The sequence below is a fragment of the Sinocyclocheilus grahami genome, unplaced genomic scaffold (assembly GCF_001515645.1).
Source record: "Sinocyclocheilus grahami isolate Dianchi unplaced genomic scaffold, SAMN03320097.WGS_v1.1 scaffold1644.1, whole genome shotgun sequence".
NCBI lineage: Eukaryota > Metazoa > Chordata > Actinopteri > Cypriniformes > Cyprinidae > Sinocyclocheilus > Sinocyclocheilus grahami.
In genome coordinates this window covers 25,127-47,237 of record NW_015506823.1, presented here as the reverse complement: position 1 = coordinate 47,237, position 22,111 = coordinate 25,127, and the positions used below count along the sequence as shown (strand labels likewise).

Sequence of the window (22,111 nt, the reverse complement as noted above, 5' to 3'; positions counted from 1 at the left end):
TTCATAACACCTTCAAAGCATGTTACTTTTAGATAAGATTAGCTTCCCATTTTTAATATGCCTCAAAGGTTTGTGAGCGTAATATTGGAGTCCATCTATTACTCTCAGACACTCGGTCTCTACGAGTCTGTTCAAACCGATGTGCATTTCCTCGTGTCTACTATTGCAGGCGAACCTCTGAGGTACAATAAGACTTTCATGAATGAAAAATCGATTCTTAATTTCATGTGCAATGGTAAGCTTCTTAAACGATAGAGATGCACTCTCTTCATAGGCCTTCGGTAAGCGCCGGCCACCCGTGTTATGTGGAGCTGGTGTGAACACGCTGCCCTCTACTGAATAACACAGGAACTGCACGTCCACAAAACACAACAGAACACGCCATTTTGATCGGTGTCACCTTTCAGGGTTGTCTAATGAAGGATTCTAATTACGGCTTGATCGTTTTCATATTATCGCATTGAATTGCCATCTTTAAACCTCGTGTGACATGGTTATGAATCTCTCTATCCATCTTTTATAGGCTTACAAAGAATGAAGACGCGGGGTAAGTTGACACCAGTGTCAAGTCAAGTTAATATTTCTTCTTGTAGGTTTACGGTAATTTTAGTCCATTTCTGGATAGGCACATATATTAACATTTTACATTTAAACCCTATTTGGAAATGAAAAAAAATTGAATGTCAGTGGTTTTCACACTGAGTAGAATACCTGTTTGACCTTTTTTTTTTTTTTAATCTAATCTGTATTTAAAATGTAGGTCTATTATAGACTATTCAAGGGTTTTTCAGCTAAATGTAAACATTACAACAATTATAAAACCCCAAAAATTATCATTTAAGACAATGCTAATACTAAACTAGTTTAAAGCCAACATAAGCATTTGTGCAATTGACTTTTGACTCAATACTTGAGTCCGCTGTTCTGTGTGATTTAACTAGTCTTACATAGTCTTGCATATTTGCTGCGTAGCAGTGGTTAGATAGAGGATCTACTGTAACTGAATGTGATGCAAATGACTAATGAAGTTTGTTTGGGTGAAACATGATGACTCAGTAAGTGTCAGTGGGATGGTGTTAAACGGCTGTTTGCTGTTAGCTTGTGTAATGTGGAGATTTTAGGCATCTGAGAGGAGGCAGGTGTTTGTGCTTTATAAAGAAGCTTTGCTGAAGAGGCTGTTTGCTCCGCTTGACACGGTGGGTCCACAGAACCATTTCCTAAACCAAGCAGTCTCCTTCCCTTTACTGCCCTCATCAGTCCTGCACGAGCACGAGGCTGCAGCCTCCCCTGCCGATGCTAAAAGATGAATGTCTGTTATTGTTTGTGTGATGACAGAGTGTTTCAGTCAGGTCCTGTGCAGGGCTAGAGCGCTGAGTCAGTTCCTCTTCCATCGATCCATCACATGGCCTGCAGGTGTAGTTGCGTTCTCCCTGGGGATGCAGGAAACACCTGCCCTGCCCAGCTCTCCTCGCCACGACACATCACTAGAACACTGCACTCCTGGTTCAACGGCACAGCGGCCGCAAACTGTCAGGACAGCACTTTCCTGCTCGTTTGTTGTGCTTGTACAGGTATTAAGGGAGTGAAGCGGGATCAGTTGGGGAGTTGCGTGGCCCTCACCTGGGGACCCTCAGTCTGGCTTTACCATGCAGCTTTTATAGGCGTCCTCTCTATTATGCAGTACCTTTTGAACTCTGTAGTGTTTAAAAAAATGAATATGCTGCTGCACAGAAGTATATCAATATAGTATTTAAATTTTAGCAAATTTTCCTATTATCTAATACTGTAATTCGGAACCAAAATGATCTAATTTCCTGGAGGATGTTGTCATAGAGTGCTGATGTATTTTTGTACGTCAAAACCTGGAAACAAATTAACATTTAGCATTTCTAGTTCCATCATCCTGAAGTCAAAAGGTTTATTTGAATGGGTTTTTGGTTAAATGTCTGAAATAAGGTCTGTGGTTAGCACAAGTGCAATATATTTTCACATTATATTCTACAACATAAAAAACACATCAGCAATACCCCCTTGTGATTTTTATTTTTTTTTAAAGCTCTCACTTGTCTTGAAAAAGGCACCTGCTAACAAGTGGCTAAATGAGACTACAGAAGTTGTTGAGGACATTAAACATCATCACACCAAACAGGTAAACTCATCTACTCGCTAGTTTACTACTTTCACAGCCTCGTTGCGGTTATAATCGCACTTGCAAACACTTTTAACTCAAACTTTCAGGCAAAATGTTTTAAAATAAAGACTGAAAGAGTTGACGGAAATTTAATGGTGGTGACGTTGAAGTTATGTGGTGTAGTTCATTTATAGTAGACTTGGGGTACTTGGATTTAGGACTTTGACTGCAATTATGAATGAACTCAGGTGGACTTGTACTCGAACGTGACACAGACTCTGACATTTTTGGACGAATCCATGTCATGTAACATGAAAGATAAAATAAATTCACAAATATTAACAAAATTAAGATAAAAAAGACATTAATAAATGTCTCCCACTCAAACACAATTGGTTAAGGACTCAGATTTGACAAGGTGGATTCGGACCCAACACTAGTTTATAGCCTATATTTAACCTTTTGCTCCTGATGATTGTATTTAGGCTTCAAAATTCATACAAGCTGTGTACAGCTTTTTTTTAAAGATTATCATGATGAGCAAAATGCATAAGAATCTTGTTGGTCACAAAGCTTATTTTACACAATAATCCAAAAGCCAATGGAAGAATCTTGTCAGCTTTTTGTTGAGGAAACCAGGGTGATGCGAACCTCTGGTTTTGCCTACAAAAATACATAAACACTGCAGCACACATTTAAGGAACTGGCTTTTGTTAAAGGAATTTCACAAAATACTAAAGAGATACTGGGGAACAGGGGAAAAATTAAAATTGAGAAGCGAGGTTGTAAAGAAACACTTAATATGGAGATTATGGGTTGTGTTTTATGCAAATGATTAACTGCAAGCACCTAGTTTCCCATTTACATTAATCCAATTTTTTATTAATATTAGAATAGAGTTAGGAACAAATTCATGTTTACACGGCTGTTTATTGGTGAAAAGTCTTACTGTGCACATAAACACAAATTATTAGGGATTGTTAGGGCAATTATTAAGGAATGAGACTCTTTAATGTCATAAACATTTATTTTTGAAATCCATTCAGAGAGGTGAAAAATATATATTTTTTTAATATTTATTAATAAATGAGTAGTTTGTATTTTAGAAGCTATAGTGGGCCAGAAGACATGGCAAAAATGAAAAACATTCAAACCAAAGCAATAAAATGGCATAAAACCCTCCATATTTGCTTGATTTGGATAAAGAAAACAATTATTTAAAGATAGAGTGTTTAATATTTTATCCAATATATTAACACATACGATGGGGACATAAAAAGTGTTTTGCATAAAAGGAATGACCTATAATACCCTGGAGATTAACACACACAGCTCTGCTCGCTTATCACAGTCAGAGATGATTTTACTTGACAATGACTTCCTAAATGAATAGCCAAGCAAAGTAATTACATCTGAGAGCAGGGATGCAGGAAGCACGATAGAAGGGTGTGTGTGCGGACTGGGGGCGAGGAAACACGATTGAGGCTCCCTGCAGTCTACAGAGCTTTATTACAGCGCAGTATTGATGTCCCCTTCACAAACATCAATAGTGCCGCTCCATCTCCACTCGCCGCTATCTTCAGCAACAAACTGTGTGGTCTGCCTTTAAAAAGGACAGCCCTCTAGCTATAACTAAATTATAATTTTTAGACATTTCTGTTTGTGCAACATTTTCTTTAACAGTTATTAATCATGTCTTCGTCAGTCTGCGAGAGGCCTGTAGCATTTATTAGTCCCAGAGCTTTGCTGTTGAGCGTCTCTGTGTTCACGGCCCGTGGAGCGAGCTCATTATCTGCCACAATCACTGAGAAGGCTTCAAGGCATCAATGCACTCCAAAACCACTATAGAGTATATAAAAATCTACTTGGTTTATATTCAAAATAATGTCAGTCCCCTTGACATTGAAACTAAGACTATTGTTACAAATAAAGCTCTGTAAAGATGAGGAAGGGTCTTGAGATCTGAAAACTATACTAGCTTTATCTTCACATGCTGTGAAGATAAATCCCCCCAAGGAGCGGCTTCCAGATGCTCCCAACATAGTACAATCCAGGAGGGTGGTGGAGAGGAGGGCCAGGTCCATGTGGAAGTGAAGAGACAGGGGACTGAGGCAAAGTCAGCAGAGCAGGATGCCAAGGCGGAGCAGGGAGCGAGCAGGTAGCCAGGGCGGAGCCGGCAGAGCAGGTAGCCAGAGTGGAGCCGGCAGAGCAGGAAACCAGGTTGGAGCCGGCAGAGCAGGAATCCAGGGTGGAGCCGGCAGAGCAGGAAACCAGGGCGGAGCTGGCAGAGCAGGAAACCAGGGCGGAGCAGGTAGCCAGGGTGGAGCCGGCAGAGCAGGAAACCAGGTTGGAGCCAGCAGAGCGGGTAGCCAGGGTGGAGCCGGCAGAGCGGGTAGCCAGGGCAGAACCGGCAGAGCAGGAATCCAGGGTGGAGCCGGCAGAGCAGGAAACCAGGGCGGAGCCGGCAGAGCAGGTAGCCAGGGTGGAGCCGGCAGAGCAGGAAACCAGGTTGGAGCCGGCAGAGCGGGTAGCCAGGGTGGAGCTGGCAGAGCGGGTAGCCAGGGTGGAGCCGGCAGAGCAGGTAGCCAGGGTGGAGCCGACAGAGCAGGAAACCAGGGCGGAGCCGGCAGAGCAGGTAGCCAGGGCGGAGCCGGCAGAGCAGGAAACCAGGTTGGAGCCGGCAGAGCAGGAAACCAGGGTGGAGCTGGCAGAGCGGGTAGCCAGGGTGGAGCCGGCAGAGCAGGTAGCCAGGGTGGAGCCGACAGAGCAGGAAACCAGGGCGGAGCAGGAAACCAGGTTGGAGTCAGCAGAGCAGGGCGCCAGGACAGAACCAGCAGAACAGGTGGCACTAAGGATCACCACAGCAGAGCAGACGAATCCGAAGATCCCCACGGCGGAGCGGAAGACCACCAGAGCCAGACAGAAGACCACCACGGTGGAGTGGACAGAGCAGAAACCACCACAACGGAGCAGAAGACCACCAGAGCCAGACAGAAGACCACCACGGTGGAGTGGACAGAGCAGAAGACCACCACGGCAAAGCAGAAGGCCACCGTGACTGAGCAGATGGAGCAGAGACCCCTGGTAGAGACTGGGAACTAGGGAAAACTGAGACAAAAGAAACAGACAGAGCATATATGGTCTCAAGGACCGAGGCAGGGAACACACTAAGTTCATCAATATTTTCCCTGGTGACAACTGAATGGGCAGACAGTTCATGAACGGGCTCAAATACTGTAACTGGACAGGCAGACAGTTCACAAACAGGCTTACTGACTGAAACTGGACAGGCAGACAGTTCATAAACGGGCTCACAGACTAGGACTGGCAAGGCAGACGGTTCATCAGACACATTTGAGAAAACAGAACAGGCAGACAGTTCATAATTAGACTCACTAACTAGGACTGGCAAGACAGACAGTTCAGACACATTTGAGGAAACAGAACAAGCAGACAGTTCCTGAATGGCCTCGAAGGCAGTGACAGGGTTAACGGGACAGACATTGAGTCCATTTAAATTTTCTGGGCTCATAACTGGACTAATGGGGCAGATAACAGGTTCCCTGTTTGGAACTGGACAGACAGATGGTTCAACATCAGACTCTTTGGCTAAAACAGGACAGACAGAAAGTTCAGAATCAGGTTCGTTAAAGGGGTCATAGGATGCCCATCTTCCACAAGTTGATATGATACTTTGGGGTCTTAATGAAAAGTCTGTAACATAATTTGGTTAAAATTTCTCAATGGTAGTGTAAAAAAACACCTTTTTTACCCTGTCAAAAACAGCTCTTTTCAGATCAAGCCGTTTTTGTAGCATTTTCCTTTAAATGTTAATGAGCTCTGCTGACCCCGCCCCTCTCTTCCGAGCTGCTCTCAGAGAGACTGTTTACTTTAGCCGCATTCATCGTTAAACTCGCTAATTAGCACATTATTAGGAAAGGCGATTTGCAAAGATTCATTACAAAACATTATACTCACTTCTTCTGTAGATGAGGCTGGATCATGAATGATTTGCGCGAACATAGACACATTTATGTAGATCGGGGGCGCATTCCCTTCAGAAACAATGTAATCCACTGCGAGTTCAGTGGCTCAGATGTCGGGAGTAAATCACGACTGCTATGTTCATTATTACATCCAACAACAGAACACCTCAATCGCTTCGGAAGGAGTCATTCTTGTCTTCATCTGCTTCAGCTGTGAAACAATGGCGGACTGATGACAGCTCACTCAGGGCGGGTCTAAGGTAAGACACCAGTCCAGTCTGTGCTGAAACGCTACTGTCAATCAAACTATCGTGGGAGGGGCCTGTCTGTGTGACATCACACAGACAGGCATCTGAGATTGGCTCAATTTGAGAAAGGGGTAAACATTTAACCAGATTAAAAAAAAAACACTGGGTGGATTTTTATCATTATAGGGTGGTTGTGTACACACACTGCCAACACACATTTCAGTTCAAACAACTTGTAAAAGTGCAGAATTGTCGATGGGATCGGAACAGACAGGTGATTCCACCTCAGGCTCATTGAGGGAAATGGGACAGACAGATAATTCAAAAACTGATTCATGGGTTGATCCTGGACAGACTAACAGTTCATGATCAGACTAATTGACAGAAACTGGCAAGACAGAGAGTTCAAAATCAGACTCATTAGCAGCATCAAGACAGACAGACAGTTCACAATCAGCCTCCATGGCTGATTCAAAACAGGACAGGAGTTTGGAGATGGCCTCATCGACTGGTTCAGAGCCAGGCAAGAGTTCACAGACAGCCTCCATAGCCGTGACAGGACAGGCAGAGAATTTACAGACGGCCTCCATGGACGTGACTCTGAACGAACAGATGTAACTTGACTTGACTCATGAAGAGCAGCTGTGACTTGACTTGACTCAGTGCGTTGTGATTGGCCTAATACCTCAAGCGTGTGACGGAAATGTTACGCCCCAGTGATGCCGTGTCCCGGCCGGAGCGACGAGACAAAAACATTCAAACCCATTATAAACGAGGCATTTATTGCATCCAGTGGGGACATAATTACGGATTATAATGACTTATAATGTCTTTTTACATGTTGCGTTGCATCGCGCTGCGTAAACATAAAACCATGTCTGCATTTGTGATCGGACAAATGACAAAAAACAAGTACACTGCTACACTGCTCAAAACTCACGTTTGAATCGTCAGTGGCAAATTCTTTAAATATAAAAAAACGTACTTACAGTCAGACCAGCCGGCATTGTAGTCTGCTCTCCCAGGATCAGGAAACAGTACTCTATAAAATGTGCTGGACACATCTGAATATTTGGGTTGAACTGTTCTGGAACAGTGTTGTAAATACAACTTAACAACTGATTTCTAGTCATGTCCTCTTTTGGAAGGCCAAACAAAGTAGTTACGCTTTCACAACTAAACACACGGCGGGCTAGAGTGAGCGGAGGTCGGCTTGAGAGAGAGGCGGCGGGCGGTCTTGAGAACGGCATGGCCGGCGGATTCGATGAAGATCAACGGCGAACATAATCCAAAGGATGAGGCAGGCGAGTAATCCACAAACAGATATTAATCCAGGCGAGGTGCGAACAGAATCCAAACAACAAGACGAGAGAGAAATCCAAGACAGGCAGGTTATCAGGAACTGACAATCAGGCAAAACTAGACATTACGAAACAGGACTAGAACTAGAAACTAGACTAAACTCAGACAGGATACTGGTTCCGTAAAGTGCTACCACTAGGAGAGTGATAAACGTAGACAATACTCGGCGATTAGAGAAGGATTTGAGTGGTTGTTATATAGTGTGTGTTTGATTGGCTGCAGGTGAGTCCAATCAGTGCAATGGAGCATGGGAAATGTAGTCCAGGGTGATGTGCAACAGTTTGTGTGGTGTGAGAGTCAATGTAATCAGAAGGCGACCTCTGGTGGCGAGCAGATGGAAGACCACGGACCGGATTCGTGACACACAGACTTAGAAAGCCAAACAATTTTTTTTTTCAAAAGCTAGCAAGCTGCCTACCTAGACAGTATTTTATACATTATAGACGCACTCCTGACATGTACAGGCTGTTTCCAAATATAGGAGCAATATTATGACTCTAAGACTTATGACTCTAATTCTTTACCTTTTTTTACTCTAATGCCCCCCACTGTCCAACAGAATATTCAATGGCCTTCTTATTTAATATTATCACTATAATGTACATATTAATATACAGTATTCACATACTATATATAATTATATATTATATATCTAATTCTATTTTATATATGTATATAAATTTGGTCACTCTTTATTTAAAGGACCAATTCTCACTATTAACTAACTACGACTAAAACTCCTATTTTGCTGCTTATTAATAGTTACGTTTAGGTATAGATTAAGGAATCTAAAATACGGTCATGCAGAATAAGGAATTAATATGTGCTTTATAAGTACTAATAAACTGCCAATATGCTAGTAATATGCATGCAAGCAACTTAATAGTGAGAATTTTTTTTTAAAGCATAGCCATAACGTATATATATATTGTAAGAATGCAAATATAAATGTGTGCCAGACATGGAAAAAGTCCAATCCAAAGCCTCCGAGATCCGTCTGAATAACAGCCCTGATTCTATTTTTGTTGGGTGTGATTTACGTCCAGTTTCCTCCATGCGCTGTCTGAGGAAACAGATGCGGGGGATTGTGCTTTTCCTCAATTCCTGGGAGAGAGATTCTGGCCCAAACCGATTCAAGCTCCCGACTCTCTGCTCTCGTGAGAGAGGGTGGTAAACGCTACTTAAATGGACTCTTAGGTTCCCTGTGTGCTATTCTCCATTTCCTTCTGGTTTCCACTTGCGTATGTCCGCGTGGGCCGGGCCTTTATGTCGGTCGGGCTTCCCCCCGTTCAGCGCGGAACCTGCGCAGTCATTTCCCAGGGCAAGGTCAACGCTCAGCTCCAGCGGCAGCCCGGTGACCTCCGCCGTGAACGCTACACAGGGCGCTACATGTGGAATGAATAGGCAGCGATTTCGAGCACACGTGGGGTGTTCAGTTCAGCCGCCGGACACAGTGGCCCTTTGATCGGGGAGATCGAGGTCTGCCGGGTCAAGAGACATTGTGATCACTAGCCCTGAATGCTTATCATTCACTGTGCAAATGAGCTGGGGGAAGACGTCTTGAGATTGTGTGGTCCAGCTCAAAGGCTGGAAACAAGACTAATTATACACTCTAAAAAATGCTGGGTTAAATACAACCCAGTGCTGGGTAAAATAGGGACAAACCCAGCAATTGGGTTGTTTTGACCCAGCGGTTGGGTTAAATGTTTAACCCAACCTTCTGGTTAGTAACGCAACCGCTGGGTCAAAACAGCCCAATTGCTGGGTTTGTCCCTATTTTACCCAGCACTAGGTTGTATGTAACCCAGCATATTTTAGAGTGTAATTTAAAACATTGTTGAAAGATGGCAGATTTGGGGTCAGTGACGCTCGTTTTCGGGATCCAAGCTGCACAGAACATATCCATTTTAGTTTAGTGATTCCAAATCACATGTTGCTGAAATTATGTTGGCATTATGCAATTGTTCAAAAAAAAAAACAGCTTGTAGTTACGTAATCATATAGCCTGCAGGGATGCTTTTACAGAGATTTCTTTCTCAAAATACGGCGGGCCTATATGGATGCATTTAGTTCTTGGGTATAAACATTCCAACGATCCAAGAGACTCATTAAAGGTCACAGTGTTCAGCAGAACATAATGTCACCCTGTCCACGAGCTTTTAGCGGTTTAATTAAGAAACTAATGAGCTGGAACTAACATGCATTTACCAGCAGTCCAGCATTAACGTCACTGTTGTGAAGAGAGAGGAACCCTTCGTTCCGTCTCCTCTTTTATCAAAATATGAAATGCTTAAATCTGAAGCAGACATCTGCCAATAAATAAAAGTGCTCTAATATTGGAAGTGAGAGTGGCTGTTTTATTATGGCAGTATTTCATCTGTCACATTGTGGTAATGATGATAACACATTATAACCATCTCATAAAACTCCTATAAATCAGCATAGACCCTTGCATTCACGCTTCTGCCGGATAGCTTTTTACCAAGGCCATTTACGTCGATTTATTCAACTATTAAAAGTAGGATGCTGCTTGCATGTTAATTGTATTCATTACTTTTGTCATATTCATACAGTAAGTCTTCTAGGCTGCATTTTCAACAAATATTGAAGTGCATGAATGGCCAGCAGGTGGCGCGCGCCATACTCTATTTTTATGGCCTTTTCACACGTTTGCGTTTGAGAGCAGAGAATACTGTTTTTTTTATTTGTTTGTTTTTCAAGATTTTGATAACTTATTTGATTTGCTTGGCGTTTTATTTATTTTCTTTTCCATTCAAATTTGGCTGGGTGGTTAATAACATATTTTGTCTGGGGTGTGACAAACTCAGAACACATTTAATATTGCTTTACAGTCATGCTTGAGACGTGGGACAAGACAGGTCCAGCCAGGGTAGCTGCTATTAGCTTTAAAAAATATAAATATTTTAAATTTTAAATGTCATGAGGGATTAATAATAGAATGTATTTAACACCATTATCACCTTCAATTTAATTGTCTCATTATTATACCAAATCTGTGTTTCTTAATGTCCTCTCACTACGTCTAAAACAGTGTGCCCACAGAGAAGGGTTCAATCATTCATATATGCAATAAAATGGATTAAAAAAAATTGTAATGATGAAAAAGAGCTTGTTTTATCAAACGCAACACTTAATAATATCTCCTATCAAAGCAAGGTTGTCTTTTTAATGACACATGCATGTTTCATAAGATTTTAAAGTTGCTTTGCAACACTTAATAATATCTCCTATCAAAGCAAGGTTGTTTTTTAATGACACATGCACGTTTCATAAGATTTTAAAGTTGCGTCCCCACTTTTTGTCAACACCGTCAGACATTCAATAAAATGTAATAAAATCAGGGAATATCAGGGGCAGCTGTCACTCTAAAGGACCCCCTTGCCACAGTTCAGCTCTGCAGAGTACAGCAGTGTCAGACAGGCTCTGCTCAGTTATAGTTTTAGAATATTTTAAATCCTAATGTTAATATTTCCCGTGTCACAGCCATGATGTCAACACCATATTTTAATATTTCAGGAAATGATATGTCAACACCATCTTCCAATTTCTGAGGAAATGATTTGAAATATTTCGATAATTGTTTTCTCCTGAAGCAGGCTCCATTAGCATCTAGCGTCAACAGAAACAAATAAAATGCTACTACATGAACTCCATTGGTTTTGTGAAAGAAATGCCAAATTTGTCAACCCCGTCAGATGTCACCACCATAAGATCTTGTGTTCCAATGATATATCAAAATACTTAAATGTGATTCTTGAATAAAAGCTTTATAAACAATAGCATACTCACTGTTTGTTGTGTTTGTTTTAATACAGTAATTGACTGATTCAATGTATTTGATAGTTAAAATGACTACAAATTCAGGTTGTTGTCAACTCCGTCAGTTGAATATTTTGATAATATTTCATTAGGATATTTGTTGTGGAATTGTCGGTCACATGTGAACGTGTAATCTGTCTGCTAACACGAGAATGCGTTTTGAAATGTTAAAAACATCTTGAATGCTGTTAAAGATAAAGTTGAAATTATTTTACACAGTCCAAGCTAAAAAAACAGCACATTTTGTTAAAAAAGAGAAAAATTCGGAGGTTGTATCAAAGCATAGCTCAGTAGCTTAGCACATATAAGATACATAAATGTAGTTTCATTTGTCTGAGTACAAGGTTTTATTTTTTCAATTTTGCACCCTGTTTTGTCCCACTTCTCAAGAAGTGACAAGCTGCACTTGAAATTATTTTACACAGTCCAAGCTAAAAAAACAGCACATTTTGTTAAAAAAGAGAAAAATTCGGAGGTTGTATCAAAGCATAGCTCAGTAGCTTAGCACATATAAGATACATAAATGTAGTTTCATTTGTCTGAGTACAAGGTTTTATTTTTTCAATTTTGCACCCTGTTTTGTCCCACTTCTCAAGAAGTGACAAGCTGCACCTAAGTGAACTTGAGGGAAACCCTTGACATAAAATCAGCTTAAGACCAATGTTAAATAAAGAGTGCGATTTCAGTAGCCTATTGGGAATTCTTCGTTTTTTCAGTTTTCACTGTATTTACAGTCATTTGTAAACCCATGGCTGTGAATCACAGTGTTGACACGCAAACACATCCACAGTCACTGCATGCTGGAGTTGTTTACACTCAACACAACTGCAGTGTCTTGTTCAAGCGGCATCACCTCCATTATTGTGCAATTATGGGTATCATCAACAAGATAAGACAAACGTTGTTCAAACATAAGTCAAGATAAATGGTTCAGTACACTGCCAGAGATTTTTTATAATTTTATTTTATACTACCATTCTTACATGACACTGAAGCATTTTTACAGGCAGGAAATTCACATGATCACGTTCCAAGCAGATTTCCAAAAAAATGTTCACCATCCAGCCTTTCTAGAAAAAGATGAGTAGGATCACATTCAACCTACAGACTTTAACCATACCAGAAAAAAAAAATTATATATATTTTTTTTCTTCTTTTTTCTTTTCCTCTAGTGGACCCACATTGGATGGATGGACGGATTAAATAAATAAATAAATGTTTAAGATGCAAGATCCAAGTTTACATTTAGGCCATTTAATTTTGGCAGTTTATTTAAAGTTCATTTCAGTTTCACAAGTTCACGTTTCAAGTGACGTGCATAATACAAATTATGAAAGAATACACACAAAGACATAAAACGCTTACCTGTCACACAAGTGTTTTTTGTTTTTTTGCATTTCAACATTAACAGAGCAATATAGGCTATCATAAGTACAAGTCCTCACAAGCTGAGACATTCATGTTATTCATTCTACAACAGAGAAACAAAACTCCATACAAGAAATTAATCGAAATGAAATAAAATGCATTAATAAACCAAAAACAAGGGGGTTAAATAAAATCACACTGGTCAAACCACTCAAATAATTTCTTGGCCTTTTCTCTTCGCATCATTTTTAAGACCTTTTTAAAAATATATATTAAACTGGGGATCTGTTTTCAAAACTTTATACATTTGTGAATACAATATTTTAGAATAAGAAGTAAACAATTTACAACAAAGTCTACTCTTGTGTCCTCCAAATATACTCCAAATTTCACCATGTCCCAAGTAATCTGTCACACGAGTATGGAGTGATCTACTAAAAGCTCTTGGTATAACTAGCTGTTATATTGGTATTCTTTATATATTGCATTCTGTTTTTATTCACAATTTGTACAGTGTCCCAACTTTTTTGGAACCGGGTTTGTATATAAAAAGTGTGTTCATAAGTGCCAACATCTGGCACCCGTGCTGATAGATGATCTAGGTGGAAGTGTGTGTGTGTAACATGAACTAATGCAAATGTCCACTGCCTTAGATATTATCAGAAAAATGTTCCACAGTGTATGTACTTTTTTTTTTTTTTTTTTTTTGGACCAAAGAGCACCCAACAACTAAAATGTATCCGGACGTGTCCGGCAGCGCCTCCAGTGGCGGAAGTGTGTCAGCGCATGCGCCGTGTGGCGAGCAGACCGAGGGGGCGCAAAAGCTGCAGCATGCAGGTACCTATTATCAATATCCCTGCTTTTACACGGAGTTTGTACTAACAGTATCCATTGTAATAGATATCTTATGTCAGTTAATTACGCTGGCTTTGTATTAAGAGTGCTGCATTCTGCTGTCATGTTAAGCTGCGTGTCTGTGAGCAGATACTGTATGCATGCTGTTAAGGCGGATCTATTAATATTTTCAACTCAAACACGTCGGCTGAGCTCATGAATATTAACAAAGGCCGTGCTGACGTTGCGCGGTAGTTTTTCTGGAGCATCCAATCACATGCCCTAATTAATATTCATAAGCCGAGGCCTACCTTTTAGCGTCAGTCTTTCAGCCAATCAGGAGGGACTGGTGGGCTCACGTCACTCGAGCTAATGAATATTATATTAGAAGCCATCACTGAATTTTTTTATTTTTTATTAAACATTTATTCAGAAATACAAGTGTGACAGAACATATGCCAAGGAAAAGAGCCAGGGGTTCGAGGATGACCAAACAATATACAGCAATTACAAATCAAAAGAGAAAGAGTAGACAAATAAATGAGAAAAAATAAGAAAAATAAAATAAACAGATCACACAACAAAAGACATACTCTTCCCTCAAAACACAAAATAATGATCAGATAAAAATCATACAAAAACACACAAAAAGTGAGCATGCATTCAAAGCTTTAGTTGCCTTTTTGTTACAGGAGGTAGATAACGATTTAATATACATTTTAATATCTTCTTGAAAGTAAGAGAAGTGGGGGGTAACTTTCATAACCTTGCATTTGTGGATAAAGTAGTTTGCAAGTAAAATAAGTAAGTTGCAGAGAAAGTAAACGTTTCCATATTGCTTCTCAAAAGTGAAAATTCCAAACGCCGTCACTGAATTTGGCAGAGGCCCGGCCGGATGTCATCCATCAATCCCACGTGAACAACCTCACAAAACCAAACCAGCTCTGGGGGCTGAATGTTGTAATAAATAAACATCTCATTATCGGCTTTAAACAATTCATTTAATAGCTTTGGAGCATTATGCAATATAGAGGGCAGCGCCAGTTTTATCTGTCTAATGACGCAGGTTTCTAAAAAGGCGAAAGTTCAAGTCTGATCATTAGGCCTAATTGTGTGTTTTATGTGAACAGAGTCGTGACAGTAAGGAGCCAGAGCAGCTCAGGAAGCTGTTCACAGAGCTCACTTTGAGCAATGGGGCAAACTCACTGACTGTGTGGTGAGAGACCATCAGATCACATTCAAGTTTTGCTTTATAACTAATTGTATTCACTTCGCTATGTGTCAGGAAGAAGACAGCTAGAAGCCATCCTTAATAATAATAATAATAATAATAATTAATAAATGTCAATACAGTACAGAAAGTATCAGAGTATTGTGTGAAGCATCTTGGAGTGCCATGTAAATACCATGGTGTATGAATCTATAATGCTATTGCCAGTTTTAAGAAGGAATAGTTAACAACGCACCATTGAAATCAGTGCAATCGCAGCCATGCTGATATTCAGTCTTGTGGCCACATACAACCCTCTTGCTCCTGTGATATTGCTTAAAGAAATAATTCACCCTAAAATGAAAATTTGCTGAAAATGTACCCTCGCTCAGGCCATCCAAGATGTAGATGAGTTTGTTTCTTCATCAGATTTGGAGAAATGTAGCATTGCATCACTTGCTCACCAGTGGATGCTCTGCAGTGAATGGGTGCCGTCAGAAACAGAGTCTAAACAGCTGAGAAAAACATCACAACAACCTACAAGTAATCCACACCACTCCAGTCCATCAGTTAACATCTGGTGAAGAGAAAAGCTGTGTGTTTATAAGAAACAAATTCAATTCAATTCAAGTTTATTTGTAGAGCGCTTTTCACGATGCAAATCGTTGCAAAGCAGCTTTACAGAAAATTCAAGTTTCTACATTATATTTAGTAATAGCTAGCTTATCAATCCGAAAACCGTTACTTCTGGCCAAAACATGATTCCAAATTCCATAGTAACGCTTCCTCCACTGAAAGAGTCCATCCCTCTGTTGTCCTCTCACAACGAAAGCCACCAACATATCTGATTTGGACTCCTTTTGCTTGTAAACGGTGCTTAAACTGTGCATTTTTCTCTCCTGATTAAACAAGGGTTTGAAGTTAAAAACGTCTTGATGGATTTCTTTCTTACAAACACTCATCTATTCGCTTCACAAGGCATTAACTGATGGACTGGAGTGGTGTGGATTACTTGTGGATTATTGCGATGTATTTATCAGCTGTTTGGACTCTCATTCTGACGGCACCCATTCACTGCAGAGGATCCATTAGTGAGCAAGTGATCTAATGCTACATTTCTACAAATCTGATGAAGAAGCAAACTCATCTACATCTTGGATAGTCTCAGGATGAGCAAATTGTCATCAATTTTATTTTTGGGCGAACTGTACCGTAATTATCCCCTCTGGACGTCTGTAAATCAGCCAATCAGAATCAATCAGCCAAACAAACCTGGAGTGTGCTTTATCTAAAAACTTTCGTAATAGCAATTCTTTTATAATGTGCAGTTTTTATGTATTTTATGTTTTATATATCAAGTGAGAGAATACTTGTACTAATTTAAATTCAGATGTCACACTCCAGGATGGTTTGAAAAAATTAAAAAAAGGAAAAAAAAATAATAATAAAATGAAACTTTAAATAAATAGTGACTAGTCACAACAAGTAAAATGTACACTCTTTATACCTTTTGAAATCTTGATGTGAGCTCTTTTATTTGTCAGCTGCCCATGTTCAGTCCTGTGGAAGCCCTTTTCCACCATGGAATAAAAAATACCAACTTATGTCAGAACTCTGACCCGCAGTTATGAGTTTATATCTCACAATTTTGAGTGAACATCTCGCAATTCTGCCTTTTTTTCTCAGAATTTATATCTCTCCACTTTTTGTTCTCATAATTGTGTTATAAACTTTATTTCTCAGAATTCTGGCTTTTTTAAATTTTTTTACTGTATTTTTTTTACGAGTGGGGGAATTTAGAGGAAAAATTCAGAATATTCTGAGTCATAATCTAAATTGCAGGATATAAACACGCAATTCTGTGAAAAAAAAAAAAAGTCTGAAATGTGAGAAATGAATTGTGAGTTTTGTGCTAGGAACTCACATTTGTGAGAAATTTATGTTGTGCGTTGTTAACTCACAATTCTGAGAAATGAAGTCAGAATTGTGAGACAAGAAGTCAAAAAAAGATAAGATTATGAACATTTTTGTAAATTTGATTCCGGCAGAAATGTCCTTCCGTACAAACCTTTCCTAAAATTACTTAATGAAGATAAATTTAATCAAGATAACTTTCATTATCCAGGACTCCAATAAACCTGGAGCCCATCTGAGAGTGAAAAAGATCCTTGTCAGTGGAATCAAAGAGGACACAGAGGAGTATCATATCAGAGAGCACTTTGAGCGCTATGGGAAAATAGAGATTATTGATATAATGGAGGAGCGTTCAACTGCGAAAAAGAGAGGATTCTGCTTCGTCACCTTTGATGAGCACGATACTGTGGATAAAACTGTTGGTGAGCTTAGATGGAAACCATTTGCCAGACACTGACTACAACAGAATCAGTTGCTCTAAAGCTAGATAGAGACGCTTCATATTTAATTATTGTACATGCAGCTTTTATGAACTTGTTATTCAAGTGAAACATTTAAATGTTTACAAAACACCGTTTAAGTGATTCAAATTAACTCTAAAATGAACATGTTCCCTTATAAATTGATTTTTTTTTTTGACCTAAAATCGTGATATTGTTGTATAAAAGTTCATGGGCATGTCATGTGTCCATGATGTTATGTTAGAACAGCGAGAAATACTAGTTTTTACAGGTTTTATTCAGCAGCTGAGCAAACAGATTTCTGTTTTGCTTTTTAAAAAAAAAATTTTTTCCTTTTTCATCAGCACACAAAATATCACACAATCAACTCGCATAACTGTGAATTAAGAAAAAGCACTTCCAAAGCTGGAGATGCGAGCTGTTTCTAATCAGAGATGTAAGTAATATGTTTCGTATCTAACTGCCTATTCTGATTCTCAAATATACATTTTGACAGGTTTGGAGGTTTGCAATGTTACAGTAATAATGTGAAGTTGTTATAGGTAATAATATATAACATGTTGTTTTGGATCTTTTCCGTTGTCAGATCGCGGTGGAGGCAATTTCATGGGCAGAGGAGGAAACTTTGGCAGAGGTAAGATGACATGCGATCCTGTACATCTGATCCTGTGTGTCGATTACATCTGCAGTTTGTACAGTAGCGCCTCAGGTGTGAATAGTCCTGTGGTAAAAACACAGTGAATGCCGTATCTTTCACAGGAGGGTATGGAGGAGGCCGGGGTTGCTGTGGAGGAGGAGATGGATACAATGGATTTGGTGGGGACAGTATCATTATACTAATATGAGCAGGGATCACTAAATCCACACTCCCTTGTAAAACTAGCTGTTAAATTCATGCCAGATTTGCACCGATGTGGGCTTTGCCAGAACAATATGTTTTTGAAATGGCTGCCTTGTTTTTAGTCACTGGTGAAATCGAGGATGGATAAGCATAGGAAAATTTCCCGAGCTGAAAAACAGTTTTTCATTATGCTAACCTATGTGTTAACCCAGTGGTTCCCAACCCTGGTCCTGGAGGCACCCCAGCACTGCATGTTTTGCATGTCTCCTTAATCAAACACACCTGATTCAGATCAGCAGCTCATTAGTAGAGACTCCAAGACAGGGGTGCCCAAACTCGGTCCTGGAGGACCGGTGTCCTGCAGAGTTTAGCTCCAACCCCAATTAAACACACCTGAACCAGCTAATCAAGCTCTTATAGGCATACTAGAAACTTACCAGCAGGTGTGTTGAGGCAAGTTGGAGCTCAACTCTGCAGGACACCGGCCCTCCAGGACCGAGTTTGGGCACCCCTGCTCCAAGACCTGAAATTGATGTGTCAGAGAAAGGAGACATGCAAAATGTGCAGTGTTGGGGTGCCTCCAGGACCAGGGTTGGGAACCACTGTGTTAACCCATCGCAATCAATCAATCAATCACTCTTATTTCATGAAGCTCAGACTGAAATTATTAGCGTTGAAATACATGTTTATGCTTGTGTCTCTGGTGGTGGGTGGAAACTATGGTGGGGGTCCTGGCTGTGGAGGTGGACGTGGAGGATACGGTGGCGGTCCTGGATACGGTAACCAAGGTGGAGGGGGCTTTGGAGGATATGACAACTACAACGATAGAGGAAATTTTGGAGGTACTTTATCATTTAAGCAAAGACAAATTGAGCGGAGGTTGGCAGGCGGGTTTAAAAACAAGAGGGTCAGTGATGTCTTCCAAAAAGGAAGTTGTTTCAGAGGCGAAGCAAGTTTTTATTAAAGATGGAGACGAATCTTTAAATCTTTTTTTTTTTCTAGTAACATGGGGCAATGAATCATTCAATTGAATCTTTACTTTGTTGATTTTTGGAATTTGGAGAATGAATTTTTTAATGTTTTAGAAAGAAGTCTCTTATGCTCTCCAAGGGTGCAATTATTTAATCGAAAATACAGTAAAATTGTGAAATATTATTACAATTTAAATAACTGTTTTCTATTTGAATATATATTTTAAATGTAATTTATTCCTGTGATCAAAGCTGAATTTTCAGCATCATTGCTCCAGTCTTCAGTGTCACATGATCCTTCAGAAATCATTCTATTACGCTGATTTGACAATTTCTTATCATCAATGTTGAAAACAGTTCAGCTTCTTAATGTTTTTGTGGAAACCATGATACATTTATTTTTAGGATTTTTTGATGAATAGAAAGTCTGTAGTGTCACTTTTGATCAATTTAATGCACACTTGCTAAACAGAACAATGCATTTCTTTAACAATACAATCTTTATATAATTTAATAATTAACAGAAAAATGTGGATTGAATTATATCTACATTAGGACTTGGATGAGTTCTGCTAATAACACAGTTTTTTTTTTTTGGTGGTACAGAAAATCCAGTACACTGCATGCCACATCAAAAGTGAAACCACTGCGTGTGAGCCTGATCGTGCGCATTGTTATATTTAGGTGGATATGGCTCTGGCGGCGGATCCAGGAGATATTAATAGATTTGTTTGTCTGTGGCAAGTTCAGCGCCGCCTCTGGATCACACAGACTCTGCAGACGTGTAACACAGGATGACTTGTGATGTTTACCCTGTGTCTGTTCAACAGGCCTCAGATCCAGAGTTACATGGTGATGAGGAGAGATGAGAGGAGTGGGAAGGAAAGGAAAGATTACTGAGAAAGAGTGCGAGGGGCCAAGATCTGCCAGTTATAGCTCTGATTGCAGCAGACACGTGCAGTCTTTAACATTAGCCACGACAGAGTGTAGTCAGACACTCCACATTATTCCACAGACACACAGTCCTTCATTCTCAACCCCTTGTGAGCACTGAGAGTGAAACATAGTATGATATCAAACGCTATTGTCAGAACAGTCCTAAATATGATTTGTAATATGTTGTGGCCTTAAGTGTATTATTTGGAGAAAAAAGGACTTTCCTAATGAAGTTTAGTGCGTCATTGAGTCTGAAAGCGAGTGCAGCTGTCCTGAGCGCGTGTTGTTGTGTATGAGCCTAGAAAGGCCTCCAGGCCTAGACAGACGAACAGTTATGGGCTCTCAGACTGGCAGGTCGATCCCAGCCTCGACAGTGTGTCTCCAGAAAGCTAACATCTGTTTCGGTGACCCCGCGAGAGCGAGCGAGAGACCCATGAGTATGAGGGTTTGAGACAGACAGAAGAAGAGGAAGAAAGAGGCATAGGAGCAGGTAAGAGTAACCCTTCTGCTTAATTTACAGATGGCAAAAGCAGCGCCTGGTCTACAGTAAGTTGCTGAAAGTTTTTTTATGACACGTTTTCAGAGATGGTTCCGGATGGGTAAGATTATTAAGATGTGCAAAATATATGTGGATTTGTTGTAGATATCCTCCTGCAGAGCTTCAGAAACGGCATTCAAATCAGTTATTGCCCACAGTCACATTTCAACAAACTTGACATGTCAAAAAAATAAATACATATACTGTATATATATATAAATATATATATATATATATATATATATACTTAAGTAATTATATAATTAAGCACATGTCCCCCAATTCTTATGACCCTAATGTGAAAAAATATTTAAATTAATAAATTATTTACACATCACATTGTGCTGATTTTAATTGCATTATGATTTTTTAAAAATATATTTTTAATCATAATAACACCGTTTTGAGGCATGGTTAAATTAGCAAATCTTGCATACTGATCATATTTACCATTGTCCAGCAAATTTTAGCGAGGAATTTCACGCGAGGGCCAAAGATTTCCCCACGCAGATTTCGCAACGGGTTCAGGTTTGAAAGTGACTTCTGTGTTAGCTGTTCTTCATACATCTTAAGACTAACAACAATAGACAATTAACCCTTTTTAACTGTGAAATTTGGCTAATATGTACACATGCAAAATCTCACATGCAAAGAAGGCTCATTGTCAATAGTGCTAATTGTCAATAGTTAAAAGTTTCTCAAATCCGTTGTGCAATCCACATGGGGAACACGTCCCACAAGTGAAATTCCTAATCATGCAGATTACTGAGATGACTGAATTTTGTCCTGCAGAATTTTGCCATACAAAGGTAAATGCGTCAGAAGTACTAATAATTTAATGAATCATCATTGAGTAGGCCTATAATGTGAATTACAAAACTAAGTCAAAAGTCTGGGCGTATTATGGTAATACAAATCAAAATGTAAGAATTCATTTTAAGAATTAAATCTCAAGAAATCTCGGAAATGCCTATTGGCTGGCAGCACACAGTAGATTGTTTCGTTTGATTTTGTGGTGGAATGTGACCCAGGCTTGTTTTCGTGAGATTCATTCACTAGTGTGCGTGTGAGTACATATTTGCTGAATCTTCACTCACATCTCAGATAATAGATTTTTTTTTTGTGCGATATCAATCACTTGACAGAAACTTTAATGAACCTGACAGGTCAGTATGCTCTTATATTTATATAATTTTTTTTTTTTTTTTGGGGGGGGGGGGATTATGTTTTGTCATTCAGGGTAAATCCATGTATATTTACACAATATTTTATAGTCTTAAAACATCACTTATAATGTTAGAATGAACAAGTGTGAATGCATTGCCGGTGCAAATGTCGATTTTGCTTAATAAAACATTTGAAACCCCCGAGAATGTTTAATTTGCTGTGTTTGTGTTGTTTTTTTTATGTGAGCGCAGGGCCTTTTCTTCTCACGCAATGCTTATCTTACTCCAAAAGGGACTTTGCTCCC

The 22,111-nt window shown here is 39.7% G+C and overlaps 1 protein-coding gene across 1 annotated transcript; it reads left to right on the top strand.

The window, feature by feature from the left end:
- Positions 1-1,022: 1,022 nt before the first annotated feature.
- LOC107571747 (heterogeneous nuclear ribonucleoprotein A3-like) lies at positions 1,023-20,066 on the top strand. The gene is made up of 7 exons (XM_016258108.1): positions 1,023-1,055; positions 1,122-1,196; positions 17,105-17,315; positions 17,941-17,988; positions 18,114-18,169; positions 18,905-19,074; positions 19,997-20,066. Exons 1-7 carry the CDS (start codon positions 1,023-1,025, stop codon positions 20,064-20,066), a joined length of 663 nt encoding a protein of 220 aa, XP_016113594.1.
- Positions 20,067-22,111: the final 2,045 nt, after the last annotated feature.

What these genes read in the sequence shown, in the direction of transcription:
- LOC107571747 (XM_016258108.1), top strand. Translation starts at nt 1,023, where the DNA reads ATGAAGTTTGTTTGGGTGAAACATGATGACTCA. An exon ending in TGTTTGCTCCGCTTGACACG is followed by an intron (nt 1,197 to 17,104) that starts GTGGGTCCACAG and finishes TTCATTATCCAG; the next exon opens with GACTCCAATAAACCTGGAGC. An exon ending in GAGATGGATACAATGGATTT is followed by an intron (nt 18,170 to 18,904) that starts GGTGGGGACAGT and finishes TCTCTGGTGGTG; the next exon opens with GGTGGAAACTATGGTGGGGG.